The sequence below is a fragment of the Megalopta genalis genome, chromosome 11 (assembly GCF_051020955.1).
Source record: "Megalopta genalis isolate 19385.01 chromosome 11, iyMegGena1_principal, whole genome shotgun sequence".
NCBI classification, from domain to species: domain Eukaryota; kingdom Metazoa; phylum Arthropoda; class Insecta; order Hymenoptera; family Halictidae; genus Megalopta; species Megalopta genalis.
In genome coordinates this window covers 5,319,785-5,338,534 of record NC_135023.1, presented here as the reverse complement: position 1 = coordinate 5,338,534, position 18,750 = coordinate 5,319,785, and the positions used below count along the sequence as shown (strand labels likewise).

The 18,750-nt window shown below is 49.4% G+C and overlaps 3 protein-coding genes across 4 annotated transcripts in view; 2 read left to right on the top strand and 1 right to left on the bottom strand.

Moving 5' to 3' along the window:
- Positions 1-10,137, top strand: part of LOC117226081 (uncharacterized) — a 57,381-nt gene extending 47,244 nt beyond the window's left edge. For both annotated transcript variants that reach the window (XM_033480068.2, XM_033480069.2), the window contains exon 9: positions 376-10,137. In XM_033480068.2, coding sequence (XP_033335959.1) covers positions 376-733 — 358 coding nt within the window. In that variant the 3' untranslated portion in view covers positions 734-10,137. The remainder of the gene's footprint in view (positions 1-375) is intronic.
- Positions 10,138-10,626: 489 nt separating this feature from the next.
- Positions 10,627-17,628, top strand: LOC117226468 (Alkaline phosphatase 12). Its single transcript, XM_033480802.2, has 8 exons — positions 10,627-10,828; positions 11,696-11,898; positions 12,154-12,346; positions 12,416-12,579; positions 12,855-13,202; positions 13,275-13,473; positions 14,048-14,269; positions 14,349-17,628. Exons 1-8 carry the CDS (start codon positions 10,768-10,770, stop codon positions 14,498-14,500), a joined length of 1,542 nt encoding a protein of 513 aa, XP_033336693.2. The 5' UTR covers positions 10,627-10,767; the 3' UTR covers positions 14,501-17,628.
- Positions 14,827-17,348, bottom strand: LOC117226469 (uncharacterized). The gene is made up of 2 exons (XM_076525457.1): positions 17,214-17,348; positions 14,827-17,117 (listed from the first exon to the last, which is right to left on the bottom strand). The coding sequence occupies exons 1-2, from the start codon at positions 17,296-17,298 to the stop codon at positions 16,549-16,551; spliced, it is 654 nt and encodes a 217-aa protein (XP_076381572.1). The 5' UTR covers positions 17,299-17,348; the 3' UTR covers positions 14,827-16,548.
- Positions 17,629-18,750: the final 1,122 nt, after the last annotated feature.

Here is an 18,750-nt window from a genome sequence, read left to right as displayed (position 1 = left end):
TCCGGAAGTATAAACATTCGCGAAACTCTAAGATCGTATCGCTATGAAGCGGACCAAACGTTCAGGCTCCGAACTACTTTACTTGGTCGAGGTTAAATAACAAATTCGGCCCTTCTTCTCTATGAGAAGTTTATGAAAAGAATACGAAAGTTTCGATTCTCGGGACTCGCACATCCTCGGCCTCCAGGCCAAGAATCCAGCCCAGAATCCACCGATCCTTGCACCAGTCCAAAAGTTCGGATCCAGAAGCACCGAACCTTAGTCTCCGCGCCAAGACCAGATCCGCCGAACAAGAAGTCACAGATCCAAACCCAGACTCGTTGAAAGTAGCCAGCAGAAGTCCGCAACGCGTGTCGTTACCGTTTTGGTTCGCAGATGCGCGCAGAAGATCGTGACTCAGCTGGAGACATCGCCGAGTCCCAGGGTGTTGACGAGCGTTGTCGGCGTGACGCCGACGTCCTCGACGACCACGAGATCGATGACGAAGAGGCCGCCGACGGCGCCGAAATCCTCGATCGTGGTGCAGGAGGTGCAGAGGTCGAAGAAGGAGAAGGAGCGGGAGAAGGAGCGGGAGAAAGCGGAGAAAGCACGGCAGAAGGAGGAGGAGAAGGCGGAGAAGAGCAGGCAGAAGGAGGCGAAGAAGCTGGCGAAGGAGGAGAAGAAGAGGGCCAAGAAGGAGGCGAAGGCGAGGCGGAAGGAGGCGGAGGAGGCCCTGATCAGGGAGGAAAAGTAGTCTTCTGTCGATTAGAAAGAGGCGTGCAACCTTATTATAGATGCGTTTCGTTGCGCGGCGAGAGATCAGGTGTTCGAAAAGCCTGGACGACGAAGCTCTCGACGAAGGATTTTCTCGACGCTCGCGAGAAGGACACCCGAGATCTTTCGGGACACCCGTTCAAGGCGCCGCGAACGATCCTCGAATCGAAACCGCGTCTTTTGTAAGTCACCGTAGCGTTTTCTTCCCGTGGCAAACATCGTTTCTTCGTAGCCTTCGAGACCCGCTGACGTCCCCCTCGACGGCGGGTCGAGGCCTCGTCTCCTCGACGAGACTCGATTAGTCGAGGTGGACGAGTTTATTCGACGAGCCCGTACCGTCTATTCGAGTCGACGAACTTCGATCGAACGGGTATTCTAGCCTGGGGCGGTGTTCTTTAGATTTTCACATTTTTTTATAGACGAACCACGCAAGTTTTTGCTATCGTACTTCGACGGACGTTTTTGTAGCAGTTTCGAGGAGGCGCGCGAATTTCTTAAAGAGATCGAACGTCGAAATTTATAGCTGGCTGTGAGCGATCGGAGAGATCGCGAGAAGACGAGGGTGGAAATTGGGGTTACTCGGACTTTGGGATTTTTTATCGTGAAACCGGCGAACGCTTTCGTTGTTGGATTTTTTTGGACGGGTGTCGGGAATGTACAGGAATTGTTCGATCCGCGGGAGAATGAACATCGAGCGAGAATCCTGTTTCAGACTTTCCGCTGTAGAACGAGAAACGATGTTGGCATAATTGTCGCAGTGGAAAGTATAGTAACAGGTGTGCACCGAAAGTGCTGGTGAAAAATATCGTGGCAGCCGATCGTTCGAACGAGGGGACAAGGGGTTGATTTTGCTAGCTTCTGGAGCTGGAATATCGACTTTCGAGTTCGAGAATCGACGGTGCCTGTTCGCGGCGCATCTTGAACATTCTCTGATCCCGGGAGGGCAGGGGTATAGCGAGCGTTCTAGCGTCGGTAGAAGAAGTATACCTAAGAAAACCTAGAAGCGGCCAAACTTAGCAACCCGTCATATCGAGTTATCGTGGACTAATAATTACTAATCGATAGGAAGACTCGAGAGCGTAGCGCTGCGTTGCTATTATTTGATTAATCGCGTAATCTCTACCACGAAGAGAAAAGAAACCAACCAACATGAAACCATCGTCCCGAGCATCCACCGAACACCATATAGGACCCCGTGAAAACGAGAAAGACGATAAATTTCATTGGTCCCTTCTCATTGGTCCCGGAACGTTTCCGTTTTAGGGAGAGTTGACCGAACGCGGGACATCGTCGTTACTTTTTTACTAGCTCGTACGTCGTCCCCCCCTTCCCCTCCACCCATTGTGTGCCGGTTCGTCGGTGTGTCTGTCGTTTCAACGGTGAAGGAACGACGGCGATCCTTGAGTCCTATTTTTCAAGCTCTGCTTCACAGACAATATTCCGAGGACGTAGCTTGTCCCGCGCGAGCCGAGCTCTCGGCCGCTACGGATCCTCGCTTAGATCGCGATCGACGATCGCCTGTTCCTCCAGTCGACTCGAACTAGCCACATCCATCATCGATCCTACCTAACATCCTCCCTCATCGATCGTCGGACGATCGGGCGGAAACGAACGGAGTTCAACTTTTAATTGCTTACCCGACGACTCCGAGTCGGTCCAAGAAATCTCCGTTCGATCCTCGAATCGGAATCGCTTTTCTCAAATCGATCCGAACGACTCGAGCATTTCCGACGTGTCGAAAAAAGATAAATACGACCACGTTTTCTGAGAAAATTGCAGGTGCGGTGCGTCGAAATCGGTCGACGCGTAAATTAATTGAAAGTACTGACAAGAACCTTGCGAGAACCTTTGGACCGTTGAAAATCCGCAGGATATATTTTTCGAACCTCGATCGAAGGCCCAGGCTCGACTCGTTCGGAGGAATTCCGGAGAAGCTTTCGCGTCTGTAAAAGTTTAGACGGAGACTTCTTTGACGGACCGTCGATTTTAACCGCGAACGTGTACATAAGTAGAGAGAAGCCGAAGTCGGTGTGACGGACAACTGCATTCGTTTTTTATAAGCGAACCGTTCCGACCCGGTCGCCGACGTCCGTGCAATCAGGAAACGGGTCTGCCGCGTTGCGCTCGGTGCAGGAAGAACTGGGAAAAGAATGAAACACGATGTTCCCAGGGAGATCGTAGGGTGGTTCCGCCGAATGGACAACGCGGCGACGTTTCTTTTCGCTTTCATCCCTCCCGGCGTCACGATCGATCCTCCTTCCATCGATTGATTTCACCCATCTCGATATACACATAGAGTTCGTTCCACTCGGGGAGCCAACGGAAGTACACCGGAGTTAGCCTAATCGGAGAGACTGCATCGCGGAACCGCAACGCGTATGTGTTTCCCTTTCGACGAAGATAAAAAAAAACAGTTTTAAAGTCATAGTACAATACGATAGGTAAAATGACAATGCAGAGTTTCGAGTGCAGCGCGTGTCTCGTTACTGACCCCGTGATTTACCGTAGTTGCGTAGGGCGTTTCGCGAACCGATTCGTTTATATACCTTCTCTATATATCTAACTATCTATCTATCGCTCATCTCTCTCTCCTCTCTCTCTCTCTCTCTCTCTCTCTCTATCTCTTTTCTCTGTCTCCCTCTCTCGACGCTGCTCGAGACACTCGACTCACAGCAATCGACTACTTGCGAAGCTGTCGTTACTCTTGGGCAAAGCAGCGCAGATGAATCTCGAGAGCTGTTTTTCGTTGCTCGTTTCCTAGCTAATTAGGACTCGTTCGGCGCTCGTTTCTGTATTCGAGACGTTGCTTCATCGATCCACGCTCGATTCGGTTCGATCCTCGATAGTTTAGTACTCCATTGTGACCCGTTTGCTACACGTTCCGCATTCATTTATTCTCCGGCTTCGCTGTCTCCCTTACTGACGCTCAGATTGTCCACAGAAATGGACAATTTGGGAGGAGGAGACACGATTGTTCGAACCTCGCGACTCGTTTTTATAGTTGTTGACAATCGATAATCACAAAAAACGAGCAACAAGGCTCGTATCTTTTCTTCCAAAATTTATCCATTTTTGTGGACAACCTGAGCGTCAGTAAGGGAGACATTATTGTACTCGTTTGTTACTCGCTCTCGTAACTGTATTTCATTCGTTCTCCTCTGTGCATGTTCCTTGCGCTCGAGCATTTTCTTCTTATCGATCATCTTCCTATAACCGTACGTTCTCCATTGTCTACTTATACGTTCTAGTTCTTCTTCTATTAAAAAAGAATCTTTGTTCTCTATTCACGCTGTCTACTCACGGGTGCTGTTTTTCCTGTTGCATTCTCAAGATCGTCTACGTGTTCCGCTGCGTTCGAATGAATTTTTCCTCGAAACTATCTGCTCTGCTTTGCCATCGAACGCATTCTCCCTTTACCTGAGATACTGTTCAAGATACCGTGAGACCCCATGACTGGCCGAGTTAGTTCTATCTACACATTTCTCCGTAAACCGTTGAAAACTCTATAGAGAGTTTTTTTAGAGTGAGTTTTCTTTTTTAGATATAGTAGAGACGGCTCTGTGGCAGAGGCTGGGACCTCGGCTCCGACAGCGTGGCACGCAAATGATCACGTTCACGAGAAGAACGGTAACTGGACTGTGGATGTTCGCACGAGTTCCCATTCTTCATTAATTATTTTATAAAATAGAAATCAATGAAAAAATCATACTTCATCAGCCAAGACGTTCGCGAAGCCGCGACAGAAACGTCGACGAAACATTCGTCAATCTTTCTATTTCGTTTCAGAAATCCGCGAACAACATGAACGTATAAATGCATAAATGTCCACGGTCTAGATGACCTGAAATCATGATCTCGCATAATGTTTCCAAAGATACAAGCAACTAGATGTGCTCGAAAACCCAGAGACCAATGTTTCTACTAAAAACCGTGCGCTAATTACCCATGTAGCAATTTCTAATAATTCATCGAGGCCGAGTCGAGGCCGCTTCTCCCACTCCCAGCGTTGATCACGCCCGTTGGGAGACCACGCCTACGATTTCGAGACGGTAGAGAGAGGAACAGACTGCTGACAGAGCCGTTAGACCATAGAAATTTCGTTTGAACCAGTGATAGGGTCACGGTTGGCGACAAATGCGAGAGAAAACGCGTACAAGTGTATTAAATCTATGTATAGATATGCAATGGTCGCGCGAGCAAAGAGAGCTATTTAAAAAAAAAGAAGAAAAAAGAAGGCGAAGAAGGGAAGAAAGCAATTGGCTCGAATATCACGAGTATACGATTAACGATTACGAGATTAGTCCGCGGCTAGACCTCTTTGAAACAGTTCACCCTCCGCCCGCATCCCCTCCCCAACCCCTCCTTTGCGTCCCCTTTTCTTCGATGCTTCGGTGCCGTGAGCGACGCTGGATAAAATAATACTCGGTAGAATTAATAATGTTTGATCGATATTTTATATTATTAGACGGAACCGGCGATACTTCGCCTCTTTTTTCGAGGAACGGTTTCCTTTTCGATCGGCGCGGATAATAAGCGCGGTGCCCGAGTAGCCAAAAATCAAAAGCAATTTTTTTACAGCGCGACCGACGACGAACTACGGCGACGACGACGGCGACGACGACCTTAGAAACCGTAAAACAAAATGGCGCGATATCAAAATGGAGAACTATGGACGAGGAACGGGAGTTGCTGCAGGCGCGAAACGTGACATCGCGAGGCGAGCATCGTTCGGCGAACGACAATCTCGTATACGGAGAGCTAAATTTCTCGTTTCCCTTTCCCCGTTGATTGCGTTTACGTTCATTCCGTCGCTGCCCTACCTCCTTTGACGCCCCCTTCACCACGCTCTCGCCCCGTGCGTCTGTTACTTCGAACGTTACCGCCTTTTGCCATCCTTGAACTTGACCTAATTTACGCACTGCCGCTAACTTTATTTTTTATTCGAAGATACGAAGGGAGAGTTACGTCATCGAAGGGCGTCGCGTTTCCTCGCGGGCGATCCCTCGTTAGCAGCCAATCGAGATTCGCGACCCACCCTCGGTAATTGTCGCCCGGCGAGATTCTAACGAGGGCACGCTCCAAGTATCCAGCGGTCTGCGGTCCTGCTTCGCGCGATCGTTATCAACGCAGGAGACGTTCCGTTCGAACATTCCAACGGAGTAACTGTCGCTTGAATATTCGTGCGTATTCTCGAAGTCTCTTGGGAGATCTGGACAAAGTGATTATCAGGGTCGAGCAACAATTTGCTTCTTTCGACAGAGATCCGAAAATAAAGCAGCCGGTGTCCCAAGTTTCGTTGAAAAGTTCCATCGAATGTTCAAGATCGGGAATAAATTGTCGCGAGAGGATGTAGTTGGTATTTTGGCGAAGCATGGCTGTCGGACGGCGGAAGGTCTCTTCAAGTTCTCAGGCCTGTCGCGCCGCCATTTTCCGAGGATCCGTTTGCGGGGGTGGACGCTTCGATCGGACGGAACGCGACGAAGGAACTCGACAGGCGATCTCTGTCGTGTCCGAGGAGAGCCATCGCGCACATATCAGTAGTGATTAGTACGTTTTAATTAGCGTCGTCGCCTGAACTTGGTCCTCGCGGGACGATCGCGCCGAGAAGAAGCGGATTCTCGATCCCCCGATGGGATCGAGCGCGAGATCCGCGGCGGCGGCGACGACGACGACGAAGTTCAACCAACGATGCTGCCAATTAGCGAGTAATGTAGACTGTCAATTATTACCTGTTACATCAGTTTCATCTGTAACGAGTTCTCGGCGTTGTCGGCGTTTCGCGAGATCGGCGATCTTCGATGAACACTCGACGGAGAGAGTTTACGATTGTTTCGATAACGACAAAACAGAAAAACGAAGAATAATAATAAAACTACGATATACTGCATTACCATTGCATTCTCGACTTGTTCTGTCATCGTGCGAACACCGCGTTTTAGTAGCGAGAATCTGCGAAACATCTGCCTACTTGTACAGAGAATCAAGGAGAACGAGCTCGCGCGAAGAGGTTTCAGGCGCCTACGGACTTAGTCGACGGGGTGGTGTTCCGTGCTCGTTTCCGCCATGGAGACCCCCATGAAACGTCGAGAGATGCTTCGAGCTGCCACAGGGTTTCCAATCGACCACGGTGACTCGCGGATCGTTGTTCGAACGAAACCGTAAGCGCGATCGTCGAACGAATTTGTTTGCACGCGTTCGTTCGAGTAGGATCGTACCGTCGGTCGTACGAGTTTACACAAGACTGCTTTCGATTTTTTGGCTGTATTTGTATCTCATTATATTTATTTCCGATGAATCCGCAAAATCGCTCGATCGAGACCGGCGCACCTGAGACGCGGGCTCTGTAAATCATTTTTCTAGGTTGCCATTAACGCGGATCGACGAGTCACCGTGGATCAGAGCGTTCCGTAACCGAGCGAGGAGAGTTTTGCCGAGCGAGGAGAGTTTTGCCGAGCGGAGGATAGCTCGCCGAGAGCGTTTAGGGTGCGGGAAAGATGTCGAGTCGATTCTACGGCGTGTGCACTGGTGCGGATGGCCGGGAGAACTCGGCGAGAAGAGGGAAGGAAGAGCGGGTTGAGAAGGAAACGACAGGATTGTTCGGCGTCTCGTTTCGAGGCGTTCACGGCCGATGTAACTACCATTATCGCGGCCTGACAGCGAGGAACTGGCCGCGCAAGGTCTGCGTTCTGTTTAGCACACTTCCAATAGACTACCACGACCTACCGCAACTCTCGTCTCGTGCCATACGGCCGTGTGACACGCGCGGTGCACCGGCGAAGCCGCGTGTCCACTTCGGAGTCGCTTATCCGCCGCGATAATTGCTTTGTCCAGCAACTGCGACTATCTCGCATCGCTGTCCAGAAATGCCGAGGTTATTTCTGTTCGGTCGAATTCGAAGATTCGTTCCTATCGCGTCGCGACACGCGTCCGATCAAATTAATTACCGAATAAATTCTGCAGACTGTCGGAGGTGGAAATCGGCCACTGCCAAAACATGCCACGTTCCCGGATTTTTTTTCAGAGATAACGACCGAATGGAAGACTCTAACTTGTTCGAGATATCAAAATGCGACTCTTAGCTTCGTGTTAGAATTTTTGTTTGACACCCGGCAGCACGTTGGAAGTCCAAGTACGTGCGTCGTTCGAAGCGTACACGCGGCTAAAGGCGACGGACAGCGTTTGAAGCGCTACAGGCGGACTCCGGCGGCGAATTTCTCGCGACCTGGTTATAGTTTGCGCTTCCGGATGTTATTTGTGTCTGTGGGCAACGCTACGACCGCGTCCCGATGGCTCGCGGTTGGCGTCATCGGGGTTTAACGATGAGAACCGACACGTTGGCGTCTATGGCACCAGGTGTCTGACCAGTCAGGGATATTCTACTTCTTCACCAGGTCAGTTAAAAATAGGGAAACGGTCGGAAATTGGTCGGAATAGTTTCCTTTGAACGACGGACGACGCTTTAAAAGGTGTGCTGTGTCTGTTAGGCGAACTGTAAAGCGACAATTCAGGTGAACAAACCTTGAAACCCTCCGATCAATTCGTCTCGCGTTGGAAAGAGAAAAATAGTCCATATGGCAGCAAGGCTTTTCACAGTTCCGAATTTATCAATGAAGCATCTATTTGGTTTCTTGTACGACTCACACAAAGTGGAACTATAATTGAAAGGAGCATAATCGAGAGGGAGAAATAAAAAATTGAAAGATTTCGTTATTCTGTTCAGAGTTCAGAGCTCGCTGCAGCTTTCTCGATTTTGAGAAGTTTAGAGCGTTTCCGCAGGATGTTGCATGGAAGATTGGCAATTTTTCGAACGAGGAAAACCGACGAGGATGTAATTTGCACCGGAAGTGGCAGACAGGTAGCGGTGGTCGCGCGAAAACGGAGGAGTGTGCTGAAAAGCTCGGGCGATTCGGCGGAGAGGTTCGTCGCCGATGGGACGCGTATAAAACACGGTGAACTGTTGGCTATAATGCGCGACTTAGGCGACAAGAGTGTGAGTAGCTGAAGCGGGAGAACGATCGAGCGGCGTCTGTAATCGATACGGCGTGTTATATCGCGTGTATCGTGCGACGGAGGACAACTTTATTGTACTTTTATCGTGTAAGAGAGATTTGTAGAGAGTTTATAATTAGGCCAATTGTCACAGCGAGAGTTCTATGATAGCGATGTTTTTTTTCCTAAACTAAGGGCCGCGGCCGACTGTTCGATATGCTCGGACCTCCTCCAAAATCCGGCTTGCTTTCTCTCGCTGCGAAGAAGACGATCGCGATCGATCGGAACAGTTGTCCGAACTTGTACTTTCGTTTACAATAATTCTTCCATTCGAACGGAGAAACAAGAAGTTGAAAACGAAACGACGATCCTAATCCAGCAAAACAGCCGATTCGCTCAGATTTTCATTCGCTCGGGACCGATCAGGATTTCATTTTTATTCTCCCATTTTTCTGATCGATGACGATGACTCGACGAACGCCGAAGGGTGAGCCGATCCAACGCGAAGCACCGATCGCTTCTTCGATAGGTCAACTCGATCGGCTCGTCCCGCCACGAATAATGGAGAAAAAGTGGGAAAACCATGGAACGGACGTCGGAACCGTGATCGATCGAGGATATTAGGGTTCGAGGAGCAAGTTCGGTTGGCCGCGGCAGCAGACACGAGAGATCGTGTCGCGTTCCAGCGTAATACTCGCGTAACGATTGCCGTGGTGATGATGATGATGATGAGAGTTCAACGTTTGTACGATCGTTTGAGGAGCCTCGGGTGCTGTCGAAGAGCATGCTCTTACTTTGTTGCGCACGATCAAATTCGTCGTAGCGAGGTACGTACCCTCCAGACGTTCGCCGGAACTTGGAACCATGCTGACGCCTAATATTTTTTTAAACGAACGAACTCGACGCTTTCGTTGGTAGACGGTAGTCGAAAGTCGAATTTTGGCCAAAGAACGACGGCGATGGTCTTCAAAGGATCGCGCGGTAGGGTGTCGCGTGCGCGAGAATCAAAATTTACCATCGACGTTGTCGACGGATCGAAAGGGATCGGAAGTCGATCGGAAGACGCGATCGTCGCGAATCCTTTGAGGAACACGGTGTCGTCGGAACCGCGGGGAGTCGGAACGAAAGAAAATCGGAGAAACGAGGAACGTTCCTCCTGGGTTTTCTGCTTGGGACGCGCGAGCGAGACAGCGACGATCAGACGAGCGTGGAAAGGACTTGAACGGTTGATTTTATCGAGTCTATTTTTAGTAGTTTTGTTTAAAAACGTGTCGAACAAACGAGAGGAGGAGAGACAATTCTTCTACGAAAATTGTATTACGCGATGTGTTACGATCTGTACGAACAGACAGTGAATATGAACAAAAATCAAATAAAACGTTACAATGAATGTTAGACGAACACGTACGATACCTTCGCCACGCCCCGACGCTCTCTGCTCCGCCAGAAAATATTTTCGTGCATCGAACAACCGGGATCTTCGCTCGTCGATTCGTTCGTTTTCAAGAGAATAGACGAGATTAGGTCACGTCCGTTTGCTTCGCTGTACACGGCTCAATGTCCAATCTCCTAAAACCTGTTTCCACGTCGCTCAAACGCTTAGAATTTTACTCGAACTGTATTCTTTCCCAGCGTTTCCATCCCTCGATATCCCGAAAATACGAACGATTAGGCCACGCCCATTAGTTTCACCAGTTCCCGAATATTTATTACAATATTTTCGCGTTCGATAGAACAGGAATCTTTTTGTTCGGAAACAATTTCCCTGCTCGGATTTTGTTTTTCCGTTTCCGTGACAATATAGACGACCAGACCCAGCCCATTCGATCCAACTCGGTTGGTATCTTCGAGGAAACCTAGCTTATCAACGCAACTCGGCAGACAGTAGAGAGCGTGATTAGTCTATATCAGTATTTGTCGGCGCAAGACGATTCCTTTCAGTCGTGCACTAATCGAGCGGTAATCAACGTCGTCGTGGCGATCAGGATCCAGCGGATATAGCGCACGAAACATTTTGAAAAAAAGATGAAGTCGGACGTCCTGCGAGTTATCCTCGTTTTCCTTGGAGCAGCTAACGCTATCGAAGGTATACCTAATTCATAGAATCGCGCGTATCGCGTAGTCGTCCAGCTTAGATTTGTCGCATCGATATCGGATATCTTTCGCGAACATCAGCTCGTTGCCAAATCGAATCGTCCAATATCGTTGCTCCGATTTCAAAGCCTGTTCCACTCGTTCGATCGTTAGAATCTAACAACGCGGCCACCTGCGACGATCGATGCCAATCAACGATCTCGGACGATAATGCAGACGTGGTCGATCATTCGCTCGACACGTGGCCGTCGCTTCCCAACGATTCCATCCGGTTCGAATGAAATTATCGAGAGGCGATGCTCGGCTGCACCTGAAGACAGGCCGCTTCTGTGCTCCGTCTGCCGCTTCGCTGATACAGAAACTGTCTGGCCACTTTTTTATCTCCAGTCATTTCCATACGCTCCATTTGCTTATCGTTAGATTGCGAGGACTCGAGCAAATCCGTAATTTCACGCCGGAATTTATGAGAAAGATAACCGAGCGGGCATTTTATGCTCCGCGGTGTTTTATTCTTCGCGGCGCAGATCTTATCTCCATGGAAAATATTTGCGTAGTGTCACGTTTTATCAAGCTTGCCATGTGTCGCGAAGGTGTTCGCGAATCACTGACTAATGGGTTTTACGTGTCCGCGTGATCGGCGAACCGCAGAGTTGTAATTCGCAGGCTGCAGATCTTGCGAATCGTTCGCCAAAATGCAACGGAAATGAATTTGAGGGTCTCTGGTTTGTTACAATTATTAAGAGAAGGAATCGATTTCCATTCGACTCCGGTACAATTTTTGTTTCGGCCGAAGATCCCCGGAGCTAGCGATAATTATTAGCGAACGAGCACAGCTAATTCGGACGTCTTCGTTACGCAGACTCTAGACACTGGCGTAAATTAGCCATGGACGAGCTGGAGGAGGCTCTGTCTTACAAGTGGAACACGAACCGTGCGAAAAACGTGATCCTGTTCGTGGGCGATGGGATGAGCCCTGACACCATCACCGCCAGCAGGATCTACAGGGCGGGCGAGACGAGCCACCTCGCTTGGGAAAAGTTTCCTCATATCGGACTGCTAAAGGTTCCAGATTTCCGTATTTTCTCAGCTCGGATACTCCTTCGTCCATTACACTTTCGATTACACATTTATAATCTCCAAAGTCTGCTAGATCCAACGATATATTTCATTTGAAACGCGCTCACGCGACTCTAACGAAGAAAATGAATATTACTATCGATTCCTAAACTTTACCAAATGAAAATTTTCCAATTTATTTAAACTGCCTGGATATCTGCTACTGTCAAAAATATTAAAAATATACATCGAACGACGCAGACTTACAACACGAACAAACAAGTGCCGGATTCGGCGTCAACGGCCACAGCGATGTTCGGCGGCGTGAAGACAAATTACGAGGTGGTCGGCGTCGACTCGAATGTACCGCTTGGCGATTGTGCAGCGTCCATGAATGCCAGCTATCACGTGGAATCGATCGTGTCGTGGGCTCAGAAGGCCGGCAAATCCACAGGTCAGCGATCGAGACACCGACCCGAGGTACAACGGAACCCTCCATTGACCCTTGACACGCTGTTTACAGGATTCGTCACGACCACCAGGGTCACCCACGCCACCCCAGCACCATTGTACGCGCACACCGCCGACAGGAGATGGGAATGCGAGTCCAAGATACCGAAAGCTGCGTCGAAGTGCAAGGATATCGCCAGACAGCTTGTCGAAGACCTTCCTGGCAGGAATATCCAGGCAAGGATTTCTCTTTTTACAGTTTTCCTGCCGTTTCTCTTTTACAGGGTATTTTTACTTTGCATTCGCGTCGTCTCGTTCACTCTGGCCACCCTATAGATCTGTTCTTCTAGATAAAGGCATCGTAAAATAGCGAGTAAATTGCGTACTTTTTTGCATTTGTGTCAATTAGTGTTACTAGACAAACGCATTTCCGCAAAATGCGTTAAAAGAAAAATAGTTCATCGGCTCGAAAGAACCTGGATCAATTTTGTATATTTCTTTTCCCTGGGTAGGTGATCATGGGAGGCGGCAGACAGGTGCTGAAGACCAACGCGACGGGCACAGAATTCGATCCGATAGACACGTGGGCCGGTTCCCGGCAAGATGGCCGGGACCTGATCGAAGAATGGCGGAAGGAGAAGACCGCGAGAAATGTGCCCTTCGCCGTTGTCCAGAACAACGAAGAGCTCTTCAAATTGAACACCGACAAAGTGGACTACGTGTTGGGTATCTTCGCGAATGGTCACATCAGTATGGACTGGAAGAGGGAGAAGGGTCCCAAGGGTCAGCCGAGTCTGGAGGAGATGACTGTAGCTGCTCTGAAGATCCTACGGAGATCGAAGAAGGGTTACTTGCTAGTGGTATTGATCCCGGATCGAGATTATCGGAAGAAATAATTCTTTCCGATGATGTGCATCGAGCGCTGTTTCCAGGTGGAGGGAGGATTGATCGATTTTGCTCACCATAGAGGACACGCGGCGCAGGCCTTGCTGGAGACCGTTAGGTTCTCCGACGCGATCGATGCGACCATGAAGATGATCGACACGAAGGAGACGTTGGTCGTCGTGACCAGCGATCATAGTCACTCTATGAGCTTCAACGGATACAGCAACAGGGGCAACAACATTCTAGGTACATTTCTTCCTCTAACGGTACACTAAGATTGCTATTTAACTGGAGGAATTGTGCTGAAGCAGCTGTCGAGAATCGCTCGGCCTGGATTTATGGGTAGGGGGCTTATGGGGGTTTTACGATCGAGTTAAGCTTGCCGGACCATCTAAACGTCCTATCGTTGGGACTAGCGAATTGTGAATCATCGCAGTTCTTAGTCAACATCGTGTAGGCAATTTATCTTTGGACGGTGACCCTTTTTGGCGAGGCGACCAATACCCGCTACAAATATCGTGAGGGTAGCGGACAGCTCATTAACGACGGGCCCCGGACGGTTAGAAAATGACCGGTAGATAGGATTTTCCTCGATGGAAAGGCCCGTTAGGGTAGCTCGCAAACGGACGCGAATGACCTGGCTCTCTATAGATAAATAACTATTATTACCTTATTACTCGAGGCCTCTTCGCAAATTCTTCATTTCTGTTTACAAGCTGAGGGACAATCGGATAGAATTTCCTGTTCTACGGTGAAAGTACAGGATAAGAGACACCATGAGTCATAAAAATCCGTAAACTAACTGCATCAACAATTTCAGGAATCGCTCAAAGGTCGAGAACCGACGGAATACCCTACACAACGCTGACTTACAGCACCGGAGGGCCGAACAACGCGGCCTATATCGTGAAAAAAAACAACGAGACAGTCAGGTCAGATCCTTCGACGCAAGACACTACCAGCTTTAATTACAGTCAGCAGGCCGGTATCCTAACGGACGAGGCCTATCACGGAGGCAGTGACGTAGCCGTGTACGCGACAGGTGGGTCGACTCGCGAGAAGATTCTTCAACCTAGCACAACCGCTGCGATAATCATTGTTATCGAATTTTCATGGCGCAGGTCCGATGGCACATCTGTTCCACAGCGTGCACGAGCAGAGTTACGTTGCCCGGGTCGTGATGCATGCGGCCGGCATCAGCAGCGGTGGAAAAATCGGTTCCGGCATTTTGCTGTTCGTCCTTGTCCAGTATAGTCTGTTCCTGGCGACTTAGCTAAGTATTGGTTAACGAGAAACCGTCACGTGGCATCTTGAGAGACGAATTTTTATGTCGGACCGGACGTTCGTTGCGCTATTTATAGGATTCGTTTATCGATAGTTATGCATTAGGATGATCGAGGATATGTAAGCAATTAGTTTCGGCTAGGCGAGATTGGTGCTTGTTAGTTTAAAGCGATTAGGATGAGGTCGTTATCTATTTCGAGGGACTTTATCCTCGGGAAACTGGAGATATTTTTGTGGAACACTTTTATACTCGTAAGATTTATGGATCGCAGGCGATTATGTCTGCGGGCGTGCAGAATTCATTACACCGTGAGCTCCGTTCTGTAATTAACGTATATTTAAAAAAAAAAGAAACGGTTGGCGACGTTACACACATGTATCCTTAACGTACTTAAGTAAGTGGAGCACCGAGTGGCCATTGAAAATACACTCGGCTCCACTACATCACAGATTAGCCTAACTCGCCCGACGGACGCACCAAGTCTGTCTCACAAATGGCGCTCGAAGAGGACTCTGTGCCTGTGTTTTGTGTCTTTGTATACGTGTCTGCACGCGTGTGCAATCGTATGTGCATGTTTCTCGGTGTACATGCGCGTGAGCGTGTGAAGATGATGCACATAGAGAGAGAAATGATCGTCTCCCCTCGTGTCTCGTATACCTAACACGAATATTACAATATTTTACGTAGACGCGTCTTTCGTCCATATACGCGCGGGTTTCGATCTTTCACTCGTTCCCTATCATTATGTACAAAAAAAAAACATAAAGAAAAACAAGTTTAAAACGAATTCTCAGTCTTCTGCTGCAGAGGATACGATGCGAGATAGCGATCCCTCGTTCGGGCAACTTCCGAAAGTCGCGACACCCTTTGTACTCTTGTAATTCTCGCGGAATTACAGCGGAGGAAACCCGACGAGAACGGAAAACGAAACGCAAGGAAATCCGGCGAACTGCCAACAGCTCCGAGAAGTTGGTAGCCGGTCGATTTTCAATCGCACGTGTCGCGACGAACGATTCGGTGTACCTTGTTCTCCTGTCCAAAAATCTTGTGCATCATAAATTATATATTGTGAATATAAATATGATACATGTACACGCGAATTTCTCCCCGAGACTGCGCCGCTAAAAATGCTTGAATTCTTCTCGAGTTCGGGTTTCATCGGTGCGAAAACTGCAGTCAGCGTTTCGTCCTACGCTTTTTCGTTCATTTTTCAAATTCTGTCAGTCAAAACGTTAAGGTCAGAGTCAAGGTACGCCGACACGTTCGCCAGCAAGCTTCATCAGAAATGAATCGATATATCATACTTAAGATTATTATCGAGTACGAGGAAAAATATGTTCAGCGACCTGCATAGTGGGTTGTTCGTTCGAGGCGCGGTGCAAGTAAAACAATGCATTCTCCGCTGTTGTTAATCCATTCAGAAAAGTTTCAGTCAAATTCAGCCATTTCGTACGTATTCATGCCAATTCCGGATCAGGGAATATTTCCACGGCGAGACCATTCTATCGAAAACGAACAGCTGAATCTGGCTAAGAAAGATTTGTGCGCACGCTCGGCGATAAACGCGCATTAATCGCGGCGAACAATAAATTGGATCACTTGCAATATACATCTAAAAATAATTGCCGGAAATGTAATCGATTCGTGAGAGCCGACTACCACCTTCCCCGCTGCGAACAGCGCGTCCGCTCGCAATCGCTCATCGATCCTCTAAGGGGTACGGTCGCGTTGGGGTCAGAAGCTCTAACCCCCATCGTTAGCGTACCCGCGACGCCGCACGGTTCGCACAAGAGAACAACGAAGGAAAATCGGAAAGAGGAACGAACGGGGACCAGGCGGGCCCGGCATACGCTAACTACGAAGCTGGTAACACCGATAAAATGATCGTTCGAGAGCGTCGAAGCGGTGAACGAAGCCGGAAAGAACAGCAGCCTGGTCCGCCCGGTGGAGAGCCGAATGGATCATTGTGGGAGATGAGAATGGGCATATGGGCATGGACGTGGACATGAGCATGGAATGTACGCGAGCTAACACGATCATAGCACTTTGTTCTTCTGGCGTCTGGCCGGCCGTGGCACGGTCTCGTGGAAGAAGACCTTGAGGGAGATGCAGCCGAGAAAGAGGAGCGCGGAGGTCAGGAACATGAAGCCCGGCGTGCATTTCGCGATCTCCATGAGGCCCAGCAGGCCCACCAACTGGAAGAGAAGCAGCAACGGGGCCAGGTAGACCGCCAGGGTCAGGTAGAGCGGCGTCTGCTTGCGCTTTCGTCGTGGTATGCTGTCGAATTTCACCGCGAGCCTGCAAGCGTCGAGCTCCGATCTCGGTCCCTCCGGCTCCTGGCTTGTCCTGAGCTCCTTCGAGGTCTGTATCTCTTGGAGCAAGGTTTGCCGGAACTGCTGGTACAGGCAGAGCAGCCTGGCCGTCACCACCTGCAGCAGCTGGTCGAAGCAGAGGTGCACCTTGCGGGCGATCGGGTGCGACTTCGAGTTGTCGAACGAGTACAACAGATACGGCAACAGGTTCAAATTCTGGCAGCAATGCCGGATCTTCTGCATCGACGCGTGTCTGGACAGCAACGGCGCGGGCGGCCCGCTGTAGTTGTCGTCTGTGGAGTTCGGAACGTTTCTTCTCTTAGTTTCGAGAGCTCGCACATTATCGGGGTTAGCTACGCAGAGGTCACCGGGTTATCGGACTCTCTTACCTTTCACCATGTTGAACATCCGGCGCACGAGTGCCTGCTTCCCGACGACGGCCTCGGGCTCCATTGTTCCGGACACGTTCGACATCCTGACCGTTGCGGGAGGTTCGACTGCCTTGGGCGACGAGAAACTCGTTCTCCTGGTAACTCTGATCTTGACCGTGGGTGATCGATCGGGGGACGGTGGCTATTGGCGATTCCTTCTGGAAATTAATTTTTCGTGTTAGATCCGTTGCTGTTGGTCGGACAACAAATTGTTCGTTATCATTGGAGGATCGTTCGTGACAGAATGTGCTAAGAATATTGTATTTCTGGTTATCGCTGGCAGCGATGGATTTTTATCAAATAATTTCTTTGCTTTGCTAGATCTGTTGGTATAATTTATATATAATTGTAATAAAAATAATCGTTAAATCAAGATGGATACCGATGGATCCAACTTTAAAGCAACCCTAGACAGCCTAAGACACCACCATCGATAAATCAATCTTTTCCTCGGTGAATTTACCCTCGATAATTGATCTCGATTTGTTCACCAGTTATCGCTCCTATTCTCTATTAAACTAACTCCTGCATCGTTCCAAAATGAAACGTGGTCCTCGAACAGTGATCTCAAAATCAATCTCGATCTACCTCGAACCATCGAGAAATATTCTAACAATAAGAACGTATCCACAGACTTCGCGAGTGTTTCGAAACGCTGAACCAGAAGAGCCTGCGTTGCTACAACCACGATCCAGCAGACCTACCTAAACGTGGACGGAGCCATCGACGATATCCCGAGGATCACGAGGAAACGTTTCGACCAGCACTGAACACAGACCTTCGACTTTTGCGTTGCCGAAGCTGCACAATAAAAAAGAACCGCAAAGTGACCGGTGATAGCCCTGCTGACCCGAGATTGCAACTTCAACAGCAATTTCAATCCAATCTCAGCAACGAATCGCGTTTTCTCGAAGCGTCGAAGTTGTCCCGACTATCGACCGCTAATCCATCGACTCCTAGATCCCGGCAGATCGGACCGACGAACAGAGCTGGTTCACAATCGACGAAGCCTTCCAGAAAATAGTTCACCGATGTACGAGCACTCGCGAACCGTTAACGACGAGCTCCAGATGCTAGAGCAGCCTAGGAACAACGTTGGCCAATCGAGAGATCGCGAACGAGCGGAGACTGCGACCGTTTCGCAACGACACCAGCTTTATGACACACTCGAGGACCGGTTCGGCTGATCGTAATATACTCTGCGTCCCGTGCCCCTTCTTATCGTCGCGAATTAGTCGATGTAGCCGCCGCGCCGCGCGGCGGAGGAGGCAACCATGTGCGCGCACCAGCTGGAACAGGAATAGCAAACTTCCTGGGAACCTTGCTCTCTTCGTCGTGTTCTTCATCGTCGACTCGGTACCAGAGACCGGTCGCTAAAAACCCGAAACAGGGCTCTTCTGCCTTATCCGATCGACGGCCTCCTCTGCGGCCAGGTCGCCCGGCAATTAATGCCGTTTAAGGGCGCGCGAGTTTGTGGAAACACCGGCAGAAAGAA

Bases quoted from the DNA above. Each gene is read 5' to 3' on its own strand.
- LOC117226469 (XM_076525457.1), bottom strand. From the start codon at position 17,298: ATGTCGAACGTGTCCGGAACAATGGAGCCCGAGGCCGTCGTCGGGAAG. The intron at 17,118-17,213 runs GTAAGAGAGTCC...CGAACTCCACAG, and splicing joins GATGTTCAACATGGTGAAAG to ACGACAACTACAGCGGGCCG.
- LOC117226468 (XM_033480802.2), top strand. From the start codon at position 10,768: ATGAAGTCGGACGTCCTGCGAGTTATCCTCGTTTTCCTTGGAGCAGCT. The intron at 10,829-11,695 runs GTATACCTAATT...TTCGTTACGCAG, and splicing joins AGCAGCTAACGCTATCGAAG to ACTCTAGACACTGGCGTAAA. The intron at 11,899-12,153 runs GTTCCAGATTTC...CGAACGACGCAG, and splicing joins CTCATATCGGACTGCTAAAG to ACTTACAACACGAACAAACA.